At 53.3% G+C, this 18,238-nt stretch overlaps 1 protein-coding gene across 1 annotated transcript in view; it reads left to right on the forward strand.

The window, feature by feature from the left end:
- Positions 1 to 9,320: 9,320 nt before the first annotated feature.
- CACNA1B (calcium voltage-gated channel subunit alpha1 B) overlaps positions 9,321 to 18,238 on the forward strand; it is a 225,976-nt gene continuing 217,058 nt past the window's right edge. Inside the window, exons 1-3 of the mRNA XM_086858660.1 lie at positions 9,321 to 9,369; positions 10,540 to 10,894; positions 14,460 to 14,565. Of these exons, the coding sequence (XP_086714786.1) occupies positions 10,635 to 10,894; positions 14,460 to 14,565 (366 nt within the window). The 5' untranslated portion in view covers positions 9,321 to 9,369; positions 10,540 to 10,634. The remainder of the gene's footprint in view (positions 9,370 to 10,539; positions 10,895 to 14,459; positions 14,566 to 18,238) is intronic.

Raw genomic sequence — 18,238 nt, forward strand, 5'->3', positions numbered from 1 at the left:
AGCAGCCCTGTGTTTTAAAGCAGATTTTTGTGGTAGAGAAACTTAATTTCACTCTTCAGGTTATTGATTATTCTTTGGCTTTGGAAGTAGCTGCCCCTGGTATCGAGAGCTACAAGTGTCAGGCTCTTTTGGGGCAATTCCCAGATTTGGATGGCAGCAATATTGACTTGTTATTGAGTGCTAAAAATGCCTGAGATTTCAGCTCAAAATCAAAGGAAGCTCAAACACGTGGAGGTTTGGGAAGTGCTTTGCAGCTCTGAGCAGCCTGTCTGGGTTTTACCCTCCCCAAATCTCTGCCAGAATCACAGAATATCCTGAGCTGCAAGGGAGGATCATCCAGTCCAACTCCTGACCCTACAGAGAGCAGCCCCACAAATCCATTTTCCTAGAGTTTCTAACCCACTTCTCATTCCTTCAGTCCCCATCCCAAAAAAGAGACAATAAAGACTCAAAAATTGTGAGTTTGTTTATTTTTTTAGCTCCCCCAAAATGTTTGAGCAGCTCCCCACCATACCTCTTGTCTGCAAACATCTTCCCTCTGGTTGTTTTCCTTCCTGGCTGGAAATCTTAATTTTGATTATGAATTTTTTGGGTCACAGCCCCAGTGTCTGTAATTTCATGAGGTTTGTGGCCACTGATTCAAAAACCTTTGAGCGTGAACTTGCAAATCTTTCATTGCCTTTGGTTCTGAGCATCATGGAAAACACTGGTTTTCTGCTTGATTTATCAGCTTCTCCTCTTTTCCGTTTTTCTGTGTTTTCATTCTCTAATTTGATATTTCTCTCTGCCCTCTCCCTTCTGAGGCTTCTCCCCTCTCTGGGTCTGTTTGGGAAAACACAAAAATCTTGGATTTTCTCTTAGCAGCACTAAAAAGCAGCTCCCACCCAGGGTGGTGCTCAGGGCTTAAAAACAAATAATTTCTACAATTTAACAACGAAAAAAAAGATCAACAAGTGCCATTAGCTTGGGGGTTCAGCTGTTCTGAGACCTCCAGCTCCCCACACCTGAGGGAACCCAAACCTGAGTTTCTTCAGGGGTTGTGCAGAGCCTTTTTTTTTCCTCCTCCTCCTCCTCTTTGCAAAGCTCTTGCTGTTGGTTCATGAATCTTCTCTCTGCTGGAGAGATGCAGGTCTGGAAGCTGTCAAGGAGCCTCTTTTATGAGCACTTGAAAGCAAAAAAAAATATAAAGAAATGGGTGCTTGAAGAGTAGCTGGGACTAATGAAGCTTTTTTATCTTGGCAATTTGTGTGTGTACACAGAGTGGGGGCAAGGGGAATCCTACAGAGTGTTGCAAACCCATGTAGGGCAAGGCAGTTAATAGGATGAAAATGAAATCAATATCCAGGCCTTAATTAAGAAGCTGTTTTTATTCAGAGCCCAGGAAAAAGCTCCCCCCAAAGGTGCCAAACACGTGCTGGATTCCAGCCCCACGTGGGCTGTGCCTGCAGGTCCCTGACACCCCAAAGGCCTCAGCAAAGGGGCTTTTTTAGCCATTCCTTCAAGAAATGACAAGAGGAGAAGGCAACAAGAGAAGAAATGAGGATGCAGCCCAATGGTCCTTCATGAAGTACAGCTTCAAACTGAAAGAGAGTAAATTTAGCTGGATATGAGAAAAAAATCCTTCCCTGGCAGGGTGGGGAGCCTTGGCACAGGGTGCCCAGAGCATCTGTGGCTGTCTCTGGATCCCTGGCAGTGCCCAAGGAGGAGGAGGAGGAGCTCAGGGTGGGTTCCCTGCTCCTGCCTCTCCCGGGGCCGGGGGGAATGGGCAGAAAGGGAGAAAAAAAGTTCTGGAAACACCCGGAGGAGCCCCGTGTGGTGGAGGAGCTGTCCCACGGCTCTGGCAGCTCCTCCATCCAGCCCCGAGCTGTGTCCTCCCCCCGTGGAGCCAGAGATGCCCCCGGTGTCCCCAAGAGCTGGGGGGACACCCTCGGGATTCATTTAATTAATTGAATCCCCTCGGGAATAATGAGGCTTCCAAAGCCCAACAGCCAGAGCTGCCCCAGCGGGTGCCAGGGCAGGCGACAGCCAGGACAGGCGACAGCCAGGGTGGCAGCGAGGGACGCCACCCCCAGCCCCAGTGTAGGGGGAGAGGAGATTCAGTTCTGCCCGTGCCGGAGCAGAGGGCGCTGGAGCCCCAGAAAAATCCCGAGGATGCTCCAGAGCCGCTCCCGCCGCTGCCGGGGCTGCCGAGAGGGTTCTGAGGGATGCAGGAGCCGGGGAGCCCCTCCCAGGGATGGGCTGTGGTCCCCTGGCCGGGGATGGGCTGTGGTCCCCTGGCCAGGGATGGGCTGTGGTCCCCTCCCAGGGATGGGCTGTGGTCCCCTGGCCGGGGCTGGGGCTCAGGGGGTCGGGGATGGGCTGTGGTCCCCTGGCCGGGGCTGGGCTGTGGTCCCCTCCCAGGGATGGGCTGTGGTCCCCTGGCCAGGGATGGGGCTCAGGGGTCGGGGATGGGCTGTGGTCCCCTGGCCAGGGATGGGCTGGGGTCCCCTGGCCGGGGCTGGGGCTCAGGGGTCGGGGATGCCCAGCTGGGACCGGGCAGAGCAGAGCCGCAAATTGGGGGTGATGCTTTTCCTCCCAGGAGTTTTCCCGTCGCTGGGTTCCTGTCCCAGCTCAGGGCAGCTGCTGACCCTCCAAGCGACCTCTTGGGTTTCCAGAATCTTCTCCTCGACATCCTGAAAGGGAGAAGAGCCTCAAAACGCGGCTGTTCACCCGTTAGTGCATTTGGGATTTACAGGAATTAGCGCCCTCTTATCCCCCTCCCGCCGGCTCCCTAACTCGAGTCGAATCCTGCCATGCTTTATTTACCACTCTAATGCCACAATCTCCGTCCATCGACACTTTTCCCTGCTCCTCGGGGCTGATTTTCGGGCTTTATCACGTTTGTGTTTGGCCGAGCTCTGCTCCCCCCAGATATCTCGGTAAGACAATAGGAAATGTCTCAAGTTGCTCCAGGGGAAGTTTAGGTTGGAAATGAGGGAAATTGTCTCTCTCCAAGGGTGTCAAGGAGGGAAGGGGCTGCTCAGGGAGGAGGTGAAGTCACCATCCCTGGAGGGGTTTTAAAGCCCTGTGGATGTGGCGCTTGGGGACCTGGTGGCCTTGGCAGTGCTGGCTGAACGGTGGGACTCGGTGACTTTAGAGGCATTTTCCAACCTTAAAATGCCGTGTTTGTATTTCCTGAGGAGCTCTGGCTCCTTCCCCCGCTCCCGTTTGCTGCCTGAGCCCGGGGCTGCAGCGATCCTGGGTCGGTGGCACCGCCAGGGCTGGGACCCTTCAGGTGTCCCCAGAGCCACATCGGCCCTGGGGCTGCCGGAGAGAGCCTGGGGGCTGTGGAAGGTGGGAGAGCAGCCCTGGAGCTCAGCAAAGCCGGGCCAGGTCCATCACTGCCCGCTGCAGGATGAGCTCTGTCCTGACCCAGCGCAGCCCCAGCGGTTCTGCGGGTTCGGAACCCCGATCTCCTCCCAGCAGCGAGACACAGCAGCTCCCCTGCCCCCTTTCCTGCCCCTCTGTGCAGTGGGGATCGCTCTAAGGGATCAGCTCCTCGTGTTCCTCTCCTCCCTGGGCCGTGTGAGCCACCAGAGAGTGAGACAGAACTCCCTGTGACCACAAGAGATTAATTAAACAGTAAGCCCTAATTACTGAGGCTAAGGCTGACCGACTTACCGTGCCTGTAAAATAGCTGAATACTTAATTTAGAGTGTGGACATAACTTTCACCATTAGCTGAACAAACAAGGAGCAGCCGAGCTCAGCTGATGGATGTGGGGCTCCCACCGGAGCTGTCTCCGGCCGAGGATCCGGCCCTGCTGCTCTCTCACTTCTGGGGATGTTTCTGCCTCTTGGATTTCCAGAGTGAAGCTCATGCCGAGCTGAGCCTGTACACGATTCCAGTTCAGATAAAGTCAGATTTGAAAAGCTGTGTCGACATCGAGATGCTGAGGGAGGCACCCAGACATCTCACGGGTTTGGGTAAGGGGGAGCTGCTTTCCAAAGCACGAACCTGCCCCGAGCCTGGGGATCCCTGCCTGTCAGTGTTATTCAGCTTTCAGGCTGCTTCTCAAAGTCCTCGTCGTTTGCATTTCACTGCAGGTTTGGGGAAGAAAACAACAAAACAAATGGGGGAGAGAGTGAAAAGCGTGAAAGCAAAGCCAAACCCCAACTCCCAGCGCAGGGCTGTGGAAGTAGGGCAGCCAGCTCCTACCCCTGCCTCAGGAGCTTCCTGAAGAACAATAACACATCCTAGGAAGTGAGAGTTAATCTGTAGCTGCACAGCTTTTGATTGTGTTTCTCCTTTTCTGCGTGCATTAACCTTTCAGATTTAGAAGGTTGTGCAGTGGGCATGGCTTTTTTTTTTTTTATAATTCCTATTATCTGTGCTTGCTGCATGGCTCCAGCTCCAGCTCCAGCTCCAGCCATTCCCCCATTAACTGCAGCTCATTGAGCGCTCCATCAGACCTCCAGTTGTGTTTTTGGTGGACTGCAGGCACCGAGAGGGTTTGAAGCCTTGCTGAGCACTCTGCAGAGGAGGAGAGAACACCCCAGCACCACAGAACAGCCGAAAACACCAGCAGGGGAATCTCACCGCCTGTTTAGAGATGGGGGAAATGGTGATTTAAAGGCTGGAGGTGTGGCTGAGTGCCCGGGGGTGTTAAAAGTGCTCGTGACAAAGCCTTGGGGACTCCCAGGTGTCCTGGCTCTGCTTTCAGCTCGGTGAGAGCACAAACACCAACACTCTGCCCGCTCCCTTAATTCCACAGCAACAGCCATCCTCCAGCTTGGAGATGTGGTGCTCTTCTCCTTGTGTGGCCTCCAGTCCCCAGGTTCTTCACAACTTCAGAGAACTTTGGGGATCTGGGCTCTCCTGCACTTTGTCTTCGGGTGTTTCATCCCAAAACGTGGCGTTTTCCTGCCTCTTCATTTCTCTTCCATGCCTGAGCAGTTTCTCTCACCCATCACTGAGAAGATGAAAAGCTCTCAGTTTTTAATCAGTGATAATTCTGACATTAACCCAGGCAAGGTGTGACTCCTGCTGTGCTGGGCTTTGACACCTGAGAGCTTTGAGTCCTGTCCAGCAAACTCCTGTGGGGTCAGGCACAGAAAGGCTGGGCTTTTGTCTTCAGCTTGCATTAACCCTTGGGAAAGTGACTGGTGACATCCCCAAAGTTCTCTGATTTTTTTGCCCGTCTGGCTCCAGATCTGGCCCTGCTGCTCTGTCAGTTCTGGGGATGTTTCTGCCTCTTGGATTTCCAGAGTGAAGCTCATGCCAAGCTGAGCCTGTACACGACTCCAGTTCAGATAAAGTCAGATTTGAAAAGCTGTTTTGACATCGAGATGCTGAGAGACATCCAGGCAAGTGTTCAGAAGAGCCTAAGGAGGGGAGAGACCTGAATCTTAAGGAGGATTAGATGTCTAATCATTTACCACAGACAGATATGTACTGAAAGACAGGCAAAGACTCCCAAATCTCCCTCTCCTGGTGATCAAGTCCTCGGTTAAATTGAGGTCCAAATAATGGAACAGAAGGTGTGAAGTTGTCTTTCCCTTCTGGCTGTTCTTGGAGACCAATGGGGTAGAAATGATCTTAGAAATGCTGTGTAAAATAAAAATATGATGCCTGCAATACTTTTAAGTTCCTGTCTGTGTGCAAACGTTGCTTCCCCACAGAGCAAACCCTCTTCTGGTGGTGCTGGAGCTCAGAAGGGAACTCTGGGCACTACTGAGGTTTCTTGTCCCTCTTCATCCCTGTGTCCTGTGATTTCCTGGGGATTTCCTGTGAATTTTCCTGCGTGGTGCTGTTCAGGCATTGGTCCTGCTTGTTGAAGTATTTTCTGAGCTGAAAAACTCATTTTTGAGCTAATTTTTGAGCTCCCTGGGGCTGAACCCGGCTGCCACAGCCAGCAGCTGGGTTTGGAGCTGTGATCCAGCTACGAAGGAGCTCAGTTCAAGAGGAACAGAAGGAGCAGAGCAGCTCCTGGTGCCCTGGGGCCCACCCAGGGCAGGGGGGTGATGTGGGGAAGGTGCTGAGCAGGGACTGAGCCGGCTCCTGCCTTCTCTCCCTGCCCAGCTGTGGGCTCCAAGCGCTGTCCCCCCATTCCCCTTCCCTCAAATCCATTTCAGCTGATCCTTCAAACGCTGCCCTTGGTCTGTGGGGGCCTGGGAGAGCTGGGTGGTGCTGTGGGGTTGGGATGGTGCCAGCAGTGCCCCCACCCCGAGCGATGAGCTCAGGGTCTCTCTTGCTCCACGTTCGTGCAGCAGCTGAGGGCAATTGGCCCTGGAGGTTTAGGACTCTAAACAATGCCATGATCAGGACTTGCACAGGAGGAGCTGTGACTTCAAAAGGCCTCTGTTCCCTTTGTTCACTCTCTTATTCTCCGTAAAAAGTATCAGAGCATCTTCCTCATGGATTTTACATAAAGCCACTCTACATCCTCTGGCAGACCTGAGCTCCAGCTTTAACAATTCCCTCTGCCTGCCTGGCAGCAGGATTTTCCTCCAGCACAGCTGGTGCAAAATGGGAGTGAGGAGAGCAGAAATCCCTGGCCAGGAACACCTTGGGAAGCTGCTTTTCTTGGCCTGAAGCTCTGGACCTTCCTGTGGGCTGGAAGGAGATGTGCAGTCTGTATTGTTCGTTTATTTTTAAAGGAAATGTGCTCCTGGGAGTTGCTCTGCTTGGCAATAGCCTGGATCCAGGGCCTCAGGATGGCATTGAAAAGGCTCCTCTGTTCCTCAGCCTTGCAAATTCAGAGTAAATCACAGCCTACCTGCATTTCCCTGAGCTCACCTGGACAAAAGGTGTGCTGGGGAGCTTTGACCTCCCCTCTGAGCTGCTCCAGGTGTAGGGCAGGATCCAGGGAAGTCAGGGCATGGTGGGAGTCCTTTCCTCTCTTAAAGGAAGAAATCTTCTTTCCTGCTGCTGTTTTTGCAAATGTCCCCGCTCTGTCCTGCTCACAGGGGGATGTTGGGGTTGTGTCCCTAAATTTTAGCCGCTGTCCCTGATGCTGGCAGCCTGTGCTGCTGCCTCTGGAGCACAGCAAATGCAAACGCACTCTGTGATTTACCCAGAAACCCTTCCAGAGATGGATCCAGACTGTCCCAGCAGCTCCTGCCGGGACAAACAGCCACAGCCACGGCTGCCTGCCACCATCCCGGTGTGCCAGGCACTCTGCAGGAACATCCCTGCCCTTCTGGGCCATTTCCCCTGCCCTGCCAGATGGAAAAGCTGCTCCATTAAGCCCAGTCACCTGCCTCAGGCTTGGGATGGGATGGAAGTCCAGGGAAACGCTCGGTTGCCTGGCAAAGCTGCTCGGGGAGGAGGAAGGCTCTTTGCTCAGCAGTGCTGGAGAGCAGAGTGATTTACTCACCTCTGTCTTCGGGGCTTGCAAGGAGGAGTCACTCATGACCGAGCCCATTTTCAGAATTTTCCATGGAATGCTCTTTGCCCTCCCGTAATGGGAGATTATGGATGTCTGACCTGTTTCAGTGCTCCAAATTTCTTGCTTTCTCTTAACTCCCCTGTTTTTCTCCTAATCTTAAAAAGCTCAACTAAATCCCGACGCTTCCCCCTCTCAAAGCCAAATAATCCTCGCAATTGCAATCTCCTTCTCTTCTTTAAGGCTTCCGATGCTTAAGGTCTGCGTGATCTTCCTTAGGGTGTGAAAAAAAAAACAATCCAGGGAAAAAAGCCCTGAGCATGCAGATTGAGGAAAGGGCAAACTGGTTTAACAGAGCATCCTCACGACACTCTCACATCATTTTCTCTCTGTCACGAACACCCCCACCGCCCTGGCTGCTGATTTCACTGCAGTGCTGTGGTGGGGAGTTTGTTCTGGGAGAGGCAGAGTGGTTCGGTGGCTGTAGGAGGAGAGATGGGGATGTGGAAGTCAGGATTTTCCCTGGTTCTTAATAAGACCTGATGCAAAAGACAACTCAGTTTGTTGGTTTTTTGTTTTTTTTTTTTAATTATTATTTTTTACCTTTTTAGAGCTGTTGTGTCATCCATCCCCCTGGTTTTGTGAGCATGGGAGGGTGAAGATTTGTGGAAACCAATGTATTTTTTCTCCATCTACTGATTTCCGTCTGAAGAGGTGAGTGATTATTGAAAATGGCATTTCCTCTTCTAGTGGTCACTGAGAAAAAGTCAGATTTTTCCACTGAAAAAGAACCTAAGAGATGTAGTGGCCAGAAGCACAAAAGTGAAAAATTAAACCTCTAAGTAAGCAAGTTTAATAAAAATGAAATGAGTAAATAAGTCAGCTGGGGAAATGACTTTCAGGTGAAAGATAAAATCCATCACAGAATACAATGCAGTGAGGGTAAAAACGGGTTTTGGGGAAAATTTTAAAGAAAGAAGAACTCCCTGCACCTTCCTTCTCCATCCACAAAATAAGGCAACTTTCCCATTTGTGTGGATCAGCTCGGGGGTGCCCGGGGGTGGGGACTCCCAGGAGGAAACACTGGTTTGCATCCCTGCCCAGGGTCTGGGGGATGCTGAACCACTCCAGCCTCTGTCTCCGGGCAAAGTTTTTCCCAAAGGCTCCAGCACTCAGCTCAATCTGCAAATAACCCAAAGCTGGGCTGGGGGAAAAGGCCTTTTCTTGCATTTCCAGCAGGTGCAGGGGAAGGCAACCTCCAGGCTGGAGCTGCTTCTCTCTGCCCTGGTCCTCAGGGCTCGCAGACCCCTGTCCGTGTCTGTTCCTGCTGCGTGCGACCCTGGAGGCAGCAGGATGTGATTCACCTCCTTCCCTCGCTGCTTTCCGTGCTCAGAGCAGCTCCCGGCTCCGCTCGGCTGCCGGTGCCGCCTCCGGGAGCATCTCCGGGCTGTGCTGCAGTGTGCCAGAGCCCTTCAGACACCGAGCCCCGGCACAAGGACCCGCTTCCTTCCGGAGACTCACCCTTTGCGTCTTGCCAGACCTTATTTGTGTCACTTGTGGCTGCTGCCAGCCCTCCGACTGGCTCCTGGAGCCAGCAGATGTTCCTGCTCCAGGCTCGCCTGCTCGCTGGGTTGGTTTTGCACCGAGCTTGGATGACTAAGGCAAAAACCACATTAGCGGCGGAGTCCAGCCTTTCCTTGCCGTGGAGGAAGTGAAAATGCCCCTCTGTTGACAGCCCTGACTTCTCCGGAGGGTCCCTTCTCAAAGTTAATAGTTTATATCCCAAATTTAGCCTGAAATGCAAAAGCATTTCCTCGCCAGCTACTGCAGTGACTGTTGCCGTGCGGCGCTCCAGGAACAAGGAGGAGTTATCTCCCTGACTTGTGCTGGAGGGAAGCAACAGAGGGTGTTGGAATAAACAGGATTAAAGGATTTCATCCATAAATACAGGATTAAAGGTATCCAGCGCTCCGCAGGAGTCATTCAAACCAAGGAGAAACAAAGTAAGTTGTGCAGAAGGGCGCAGCTCTGCCCGTGCCGCACATCCCCGCATCGCCCCAGCCCCGTGAGCGCTGCGGGGACCGCAGCCCCCGCCCCGCATCCGCCCGAGCCCCGGCCCCGAGCCCCCGGGGACCGCCAGCCGAGCCCCCTCCTCTCCCCGAACCCCATTCCCCACCGTGACCCCCCCGCCCTCGGCGTCCGCGGGGTCCCGAGGGCACGGGAGCGGTGACGGGAGCTGCGCTGCCCCGCGGCTCGGGGCACCCCTGGGTGCAGCAGCTGGGCTGGGCGCATCTGGGCTGGGCACATCTGGGCTGGGCACAGCTGGGCAGGGCACATCTGGGCTGGGCACAGCTGGGCTGGGCACATCTGGGCAGGGCACATCTGGGCAGGGCACATCTGGGCTGGGCATAGCTGGGCTGGGCACATCTGGGCAGGGCATAGCTGGGCAGGGCACATCTGGGCTGGGCACATCTGGGCTGGGCACATCTGGGCTGGGCACATCTGGGCAGGGCACAGCTGGGCTGGGCACATCTGGGCAGCGGAGCGCAGGCGCGGGGGCGGCCTCGCCTGTGCCCCCCACCCATCCAAGCCGCGGCAGCCCCGGCCGGGCTCTGCGACCCCCGGAGCGCTGCAGGGGCGGGGGGGACCGAACCCTCCTTCCCCCGGGGAGTGGCCGCGGCTCCGCCGTATTTAGCGGGGTGGGCGGCGGCGGCAGGGCCGGGCCGGCTCCATCCTCCCTCCTCCCTCGCCGCCCGCCCCCCGGTGCCGGTGACTGGAGCGGGCGGAGCCGCCGAGGCCGATTGGCTCCGGGCATCACATGCGGCGGGGCCGGGCCGTGCCGGAGCCGTGCCGGGCTGGGCTGGGCACGGCGGAGCGCTCCCGCGGCGGCCACGGCAGCAGCACAGCAGCCCCTTCCCAGCCCACAGCAGCCAAGGGACCGCGGCCACCGCGGCCACCCCGCGCCGCCCCGGCCATGAGGTCGGGCCGGAGAGACGCCACCTGTGCGGGGAGGTGAGCGGAGCCCCGGCGCCTTCCTCCGACCCCCGGGCAGCCACAGCGGCGGGGAAGCGCAGGGGGTGGAGGAAGGAAAAGGGATATTTTTTTTTTTCTTTTTTGTTTTATTATATATCGATCTATTTTTGCCGCGATCCATCCCGATCCCGCAACTGAAGCCCCCGGAGGGAGAAGTGCTGCGCGCTGTGATGCGTCTTCCTCTCGCCTCGGCTGCCAGTTTGGATTGTAGCGCCCGGCTCCGTGCACTGCGAGGATGGCTCGGTTTGGGGATGATCTGCCAACCCGCTATGGAGGTGGAGGGCCGGCCGGGGCTGGAAGAGGGAGCAGCCGGCAAGGTGGCCCCCAAGCCGGCCAAAGGATGTATAAACAGTCGATGGCTCAGAGAGCCAGGACTATGGCTCTCTACAACCCCATCCCTGTCAAACAGAACTGCTTCACAGTCAACAGATCCCTCTTCATCTTCAGTGAAGATAATGTTATACGGAAATACGCCAAGCGAATAACAGAGTGGCCATATCCTTTCAGGGAGGCTGTGTGGGCACGGGGGGGAAGGTGGGGAGGGGGAGAGGGAGGCTGGGGGGCAGAGACCCCTCCAGGCAGCGCAGGGCGAGTGTCTGGTGCTGCTGCAGACGGTGCGATGGGTGTGTGTGCCGGGGAGCCGTGTGCCCGACATGATGCACGGCCCTGGCAGTCGGAATACGGGGATCAATCAGGGGATCAGGGAATCAGGGAATCGCTTCCGTGGGAGCACCGAGGGTGCTCTTGGTGTGCTTGATGCCAGGGGTGTGTGTAAGCCATGTCAGGGTGTCTTTAGGGGTGAGATGTACAGGTGCATGGATTGACATTTCCTACAATTCAAGTCAGGTTCTGTGAGGTTCGTGCCCATGAATCCTGATTTTTATTTCTGTCTTGGAGCCTTCCAACTCTTCTGCCTCCCTGCGAATAGAAGAAGGAATGGGGGATAAAAATGGTGACACTTTAGCATTGAAGCTGCATCGAGAGTAGGGGACATTGAGAGCCCAGGTAAATCCCAGGAATGCAATCATTGCAGCTCGGTTTTAGCACATCCCCTCCGGAATCCATTGGAATCAACATGAATCATGGCACTTTGATTAGGTGCATAGCCTAAGCTCAGGCTGCACGATAAAAAAAATTCTAATTAGCAAAGCCTTGTGGCAGAAGTAGGCAGCAAGTGGGGAGAGGGATCATCTGCTGTATTGTGAAAGGGGCAGATGCTTTCTGTCTGAGACCCAGCTCCCAGGCCAAGTGAGCTGCAGTGAGAAGAGGGTTTTGCTCGGAATGATGCTGAGCAGTGAGCAGAGGGGAGCAGGCTGGGGCTCCCGGGGAGCAGATTTTGTGTGTGTGTGTGTGTGTGTGTGTGTGTACAGGAGTGCTTTACACCGGGGGTCTCAGGGGAGCCGGTTGTTTTCTTTTCATTTCATATCACACCCCTATTAATCCTCAGCTAACAGCAGCAGGGCCTCCTCCCAGCCTCCTAGCAACACTTTCAGTTGCCACAGAGGCCAGCTCCTGCTTAGACTTCCCCAGTTTTCACTTCCTGAGGGGCTGACAGGAAAAATACACCAGTGGAGTCAATGCACTTCCCTTCTCTCTGAGCACACACAAACACGTATTGATCTTTCTGTCCATATTATACAATCCCAGCTATTGCTGCAATTCCTCATCCATCTCTCCTTCCCTGCATTTAAGTCTGGATAAACAAGCCCCTAACCCCCGGTGACAGGCAGAACATCGCCTTGACTGCTCGGGTAGACTCAGTTTTTCCCTCTCCTGCCTCTTGGGAGATTCGGCTGCATCTTTCCGGGGGATGCGGGGAGGGGACCCTGGCGCGGCGGAGCCGGCGGGACCGGAGGAGCCACCGGCCCTTCCCGGCGGGGCGGGCGGGCGGGGCCGGGAGCTTTCCGCGGTGCTGGCTTGAGCTGCCCTCGGTGCTGAAAGGAGGCTGGCCGTGGTGCTGAACCGAGCTGGGCACGGTTCTGAGCCGAGCTGGGCACGGTTCTGTATCTGAGCTGAGCACAGTTCTATATCTGGGCTGACCACAGTGCTTGAGCTGAGCTGGTGATGGTGCTGAGCTGGTGGTGGTGCTGAGCTGGTGATGGTGCTGAGCTGGTGATGGTGCTGAGCTGATGGTGGTTCTGAGCTGGTGGTGGTGCTGGGCTGGTGGTGGTGCTGAGCTCATGGTGGTGCTGAGCTGAGCACGGTTTTGAAGCCAGGCTGACCACAGTGCTGATCGGAGCTGACCACGGCACTGAAGCCGGGCTGACCGTGGTGCTAAGCTGAGCTGACCATGGTGTTGAGCTACTCTGACCATGGTTCTGAAGCCAGGCTGGCCACAGTGCTGAGCTGAGCTGAGCACGGCGCTGCGATGAGTTTATCACGGCGTTGAGCTGTGCTGACCACGGTTCTGAAGCCAGGCTGACCACAGTGGTGAGCTGAGCTGACCACGGTGCTGAGCTGAGCTCATTGTGGTGGTAAGCTGGGCTGATGGTGGTGCTGAGCCAAGCTGACCACCGTGCTGAGCTGAGCTCCCTGTGATGCTGAACCAATCTCTCCACAGTGCCAAACCGAGCTCTTGGCGGTGCTGAGCTGAGCCCTCCTGGGTGTTGTGCCTGCGGTGAGGCTCGGCGCTGTCCCTGGTGCTCAGCTGAGCTCTCCGTGGTGCTCAGAGGAGCTCCCCGCAGTGCTGAGTCTGTGTCTCCATGGTGCTGGGTCCGTCTTCCATGGTGCTGGGTCCATCTCCCTGCAGTGCTGGATCCATCTCCCTGTGGTGCTGGGTCTGTCTCCCCACAGTGTTGGGTCCATCTCTCCATGGTACTGGATCCATCTCTCCCTGGTGCTGGGTCCATCTCTCCCTGGTGCTGGATCCATCTCCCCGCGGTGCTGGGTCCATTTCCCTGTGGTGCTGGGTCTGTCTCCCCACAGTGTTGGGTCCATCTCTCCCTGGTGCTGGGTCCATCTCTCCCTGGTGCTGGATCCATCTCCCCGCGGTGCTGGGTCCATTTCCCTGTGGTGCTGGGTCTGTCTCCCCACAGTGTTGGGTCCATCTCTCCCTGGTGCTGGGTCCATCTCTCCCTGGTGCTGGGTCCATCTCCCTGCGGTGCTGGGTCCATCTCTCCCTGGTACTGGATCCATCTCCCCGTGGTGCTGGGTCCATCTCCCCGTGGTGCTGGGTCCATTTCCCCGTGGTGCTGGGTCCATCTCCCCGCGGTGCTGGGTCCATCTCCCCGTGGTGCTGGATCCATCTCTCCCTGGTGCTGGATCCATCTCTCCCTGGTGCTGGATCCATCTCTCCCTGGTGCTGGATCCATCTCTCCCTGGTGCTGGGTCCATCTCCCCGCGGTGCTGGGTCCATTTCCCCGCGGTGCTGAGTGGAGCCATCGCCCGCCCTGGCCCCCGCTGCCTCCCATGGCGTGGCTCTGCCCCGGGAGAGCTGGGGCTCAGCACAGCTCAGGGTGGGAGACGGTGGCAAAAAGTAAGGGGGGACCTGGTGCTGGATTTGGGTTCTTTCCCTTCTTCCCTCCTACATCCCGAAAGGGAGCAGAGGGTTTTGTTCTCACTGAGAGTGGGCATCGCAGTTGAGCAGTAATTTCTGTTTTAGACCTGTGTAGATTCTCTGAACCGAACTTTTCATGCCCATCACTTATTTGCACCATGTGCTGAAGTCAAATGCTTCTGAAGAAAAATTCAGCAGATGGTGTTTAGCTGTATAATCTATTTGGAGGCAGTTTAGCTTATCGATCTCATTGAAGAGCAGTAAGTATGAATAGGTTTTTATTTCCTTTGGACCTTTCACTTTCTTGCTCCCAAATTCCTTGAGCATCTCAGACTGTGTGTGTGTGTCTAACTCTCTCAAAGGAGAGAGGAGCCAGCTGCCTACTTTTCCTTCCAAACACACCCCAGAAAGAACCGAGGAAGTCAAGGGGAACAAATGTCTTAAAAAAAAAAAAATACGAAAAATCTTAGAATGCTCAATTAATGCAACTCTGTGGGTAGAAGCAGGATTTGGATGGGGTTCTCCTTGTATTGTCCAGTGTCTTCTTTAACTTCTGCTCCCCACTCCATTTGAATACATGATTTTAGCTACAATCATAGCCAATTGTATTGTGCTGGCTCTGGAACAACATTTGCCGGATGGAGACAAGACACCGATGTCAGAGAGATTGGTGAGTTGCAATCATTCATTTTCATTGTTTTTTTTTTTTTGTTCCTGGTCTAATACAGAAAGCAGTCGGCCACGGGGTGTTGGGAGTGTTTGGATCTATTTTAAAGCAAACACACAGGCATTGATCTGACAATCAGGAAAAATCCGTCACGGTGAGGAAAACCGTCCCCTCCCCATCCCATCTGCACAAGAATGCTTCATCACTCCAGCCAGCCCTGCCCAGCCACGGGAGAGAGCTGGACCTCCTCTCACAAATTCAAACTTAGGTTGTCTCTAAACCAGGACAGGAAGGGGCTGATGAATGCTTAGAATTATCTTTGGAATCAAATGAACTTCCACATAATTTTAATTTTCCCAGGGAGTGCTAGAACGGAGTAACCTTTTAGGATTTGTGTGTCTCTTCCTGCCACAGATCCTTCGAAGCAAACTTTGGGTTCAGATGATTACACTTCCTTTCCAAAAAAACCCCACAAAAACATGCAACCAACTCACAGAGAACAATTTACCCGCAGGCTTTATGGTAATGAGCCAAATTACCTTATTTCAAAAGAAAATAGAAGAATAGCTTCAAAATAATTCTCCCATTTATCATCACCGTAGGAAAACTGTGCAATTCTTGGTTTGATTTTTCTTCTGCTTTTAATGATCTGGAACGTCTTGCATGCCTAAATGCATTAATCCTGGTGCACGTTCAAAGGATGGATAAATATGGATCCATATGTGTTTTCCATGTCGATGCTATATTATGCAAACAAAGATAACATTAGGCTTGCTGCCAGAAACGAGAGCCTGTGAATAGGGATTGCTGCAGTTCCCAAGGATGGCCCATGCTGGTGGGCAACTCTCAGAATCTCATCCTCCAGAGGCAGGAAAAAGTGTGTCAGTGAGAAATCTGGAGATTCAGGGTCAGAATTTGCTGCTGGTTTGGGAATGGATGAGCTCCTGCTGGCTGCCCTCCTGCATGGGGCTTGCTTTCTCTCTCTGGTGGAATTATTTTTAGTTGAGAAGGTACGAGGATGAAATGAATCAATGATTTTATGTAGATCTTTCTGCCATTCTGTCTCTGTGAGCCTTGGGGCTGGTTGGCAAGGCCAGCTTAGGGGTGTGAGCAAAGCACAGGTTTTAGAGCCAGGACTGAGCTGGGAAAGTGCCTTCTGTGGGTATAAACATATGGATTAGAGAGGGGAAAAAGCAGTTTTGGGGATGTTCTGGTTTGGCAATCCTTTGGTTCATGTTGGTTTTATGTTTCTCTGTATCCCTTGATTCATATGGGCATCCTAGAGGCATTTTATTGTCATTTTCCCTGGTGTATTAATTCCATTTTACAGCTCACACACCTTCAGATCCTGCCTAAATCATTCCAAAGAGGGGCACTGGCATTGCCACTGAACAGTGCCAGAGAGCTGTGTGAGTTAAATGCACAATCTCTGCCCTGTTGGCTCTGCCTTGGAGTGGAAGGAAGAATTAACCCCTGGTTTTTGTCCCAAGCATTTATGTTTGATCCAGATATCCTGAAGCCATGTCAACTACAGCACATTCATAACTCTGAAGTATAAAGTGATTTTTACTGACAATATTTACAAGTCATGAAATACTTTTTATTTTCAACATAAGTTGGGAAGAGTAAGTACTGTGAGGAAGAAAACCTGTCTTTTAGATTTCAAAGCAAAACCTCTTTAGAAATCTCCTGTTTCTTTTATAAACTGGAAATTGTTTCATTGAAAATGTTACAAATCCATGTTAAACCACAGTGGGGGAATGTTCCCATTTACATTTCCCATACATTTGCAGGTTTGTTCAGCAGAACAATAGGTGCTTTACTGCTGTCTTTAGCAGGAATTGAATTGGTCTTTTTCTGGGTGATGGTTAATAGGTATGGCTTTTTTTTTTCTCCTGGATTCATTAATGATGCCCAAATTGGAGATCATCATTGAAGAGTTAATCAAGGATATGAGGTGCACATCATAAGCCTTTTGTGGGACATGTCAGCAGAGCTGTTGAAGGAAAACTGAAGTTGCCCTGATAATTTGTTCCACAGATACAAAGAAAAAAAATATTAAGATTTTCTGTTAAAGCTGGTAAAAAAACGGAGGAGCCCATGCAAACATTTCAATTATTTTTGTATTTTAATCACAGTTTTCCTCCATTTATCTCCCCAAGACCCAGGATATGATCCTGCAGCACAATCTCACCGGGCTGTTCTCTGTGCTCCTGTTATTGTCAGGCAGGGTTAACTGTGTCTCACCACATGCAATATTCCAAGATTCTGAGTGTCTGAGTTAGGAGAATTCTCTCTCTGCCCATTTTCTGTATGCACAGAAGAGCATTACTTGGCTCTGGGCTGGAAATTGTGATCAAAATCAGGGCAATGAGAAAGCACCAGTCTGGTGATCAGAGCATTTAGTGGAGAACTGGAGGACTGGCTCAGGTCCTCGATCGTCAAACGAGAACCAAACTCATTCTCCCACCAGCAGCAGAATGACCCTGAGGCTCCTTCCTGCTCCGAGCTGGAAGTCCCATGTGCTCTGGATGTTGGGAATGTTTCCCTCCCATCAGAGGAACAGGTTTGTCCGTCTCCATGCAGTGCCAGCAGAATGTGGAGCCAGCCTCCCTCTATCCCAATAAATACAGTGCTGTTTGTGCACTCTGGAGTGCTGCCAGCTGCAGTGGTGCTGAGGGAGCTGTTCTGAGCATCTCAGAGCCTGCTGGTGGCAGCTCCAAATGGGAGCTGGGTCCACATTCCCAAATGTGGGAATGGGACCTTCCCATCCCAGCCCCGAACGGCCTTGCGGCTCACGAGGCTCTTGGCTGTCCTCACCAACACCTCCTTCTCTCCCTGTCTCCTCCCTAACTGCTCAGTTCTCCATGAGAAGCTTCAGGAGACCTCTCCCAGGAGGACAGTGATGATTTCAGAGCTTCCAGGACAGGAGATCTCTTTTCTGCCCCTCTCTTGGAAGGTGCCGTGGGATGTTTCCTGCAGGCTCGGGGTGTTTGGCTCCCCCGGGTTTTGGATGCGAGGACAGAACATAACTTTTCCCGGATTTTCAACGTGACAGCTCTGGCAATTTACTAATGGATCCCATTCCCAGGCACTTAGAGCAGTGATATGTGAGCTGCTCATATTAACCTTTGCATGAACAAAGCCTTTCACACCCAAACCTCCCCAGGCTGCCACAGCCGAAGGCCAAGGAAAGACACCAGGACGTGGAGTAGGAACGGTAATGACTTTCCAGACTCAGAAGTTGTTTCTGATCAGAAACATATTGATTAAATGTGTGTTTGGCCCAGTCTCAAGCTCTGCTGTGTCCACAGCAAACAACTTGCTGGCACAGCTCTGGCTGCTGCCCAGATTCTCCGCCCTCCTTCCAAGTACGCACAAGGATGCTCATTCTCACCTGCTCTGCCCCTCTGGGACCTGAGCAGGGGCACAACCTTCGCTCTGAAGGGGCTTCAGGGTGTCCTAGCAGGGATTCTGAGCTGAGGCAGGGCCATTTCAGCACCACACAGGGCATTCACCCACGTCCTTTCCTCCTTCCACCACACACAGTCAGGCAAATCCTTCTTTTTTCAGCTGCAGGACCTCTCCCCAGTGGGGCATAAATTTTATTTTTCATCTTCTTGTTACTGCCCTGATTCTCGGGCTGAATCAGTGTAAATTTAGGCAGGCTTTAGAA

Source organism: Cyanistes caeruleus, chromosome 20 (assembly GCF_971803275.1).
Source record: "Cyanistes caeruleus chromosome 20, bCyaCae1.hap1.1, whole genome shotgun sequence".
NCBI lineage: Eukaryota > Metazoa > Chordata > Aves > Passeriformes > Paridae > Cyanistes > Cyanistes caeruleus.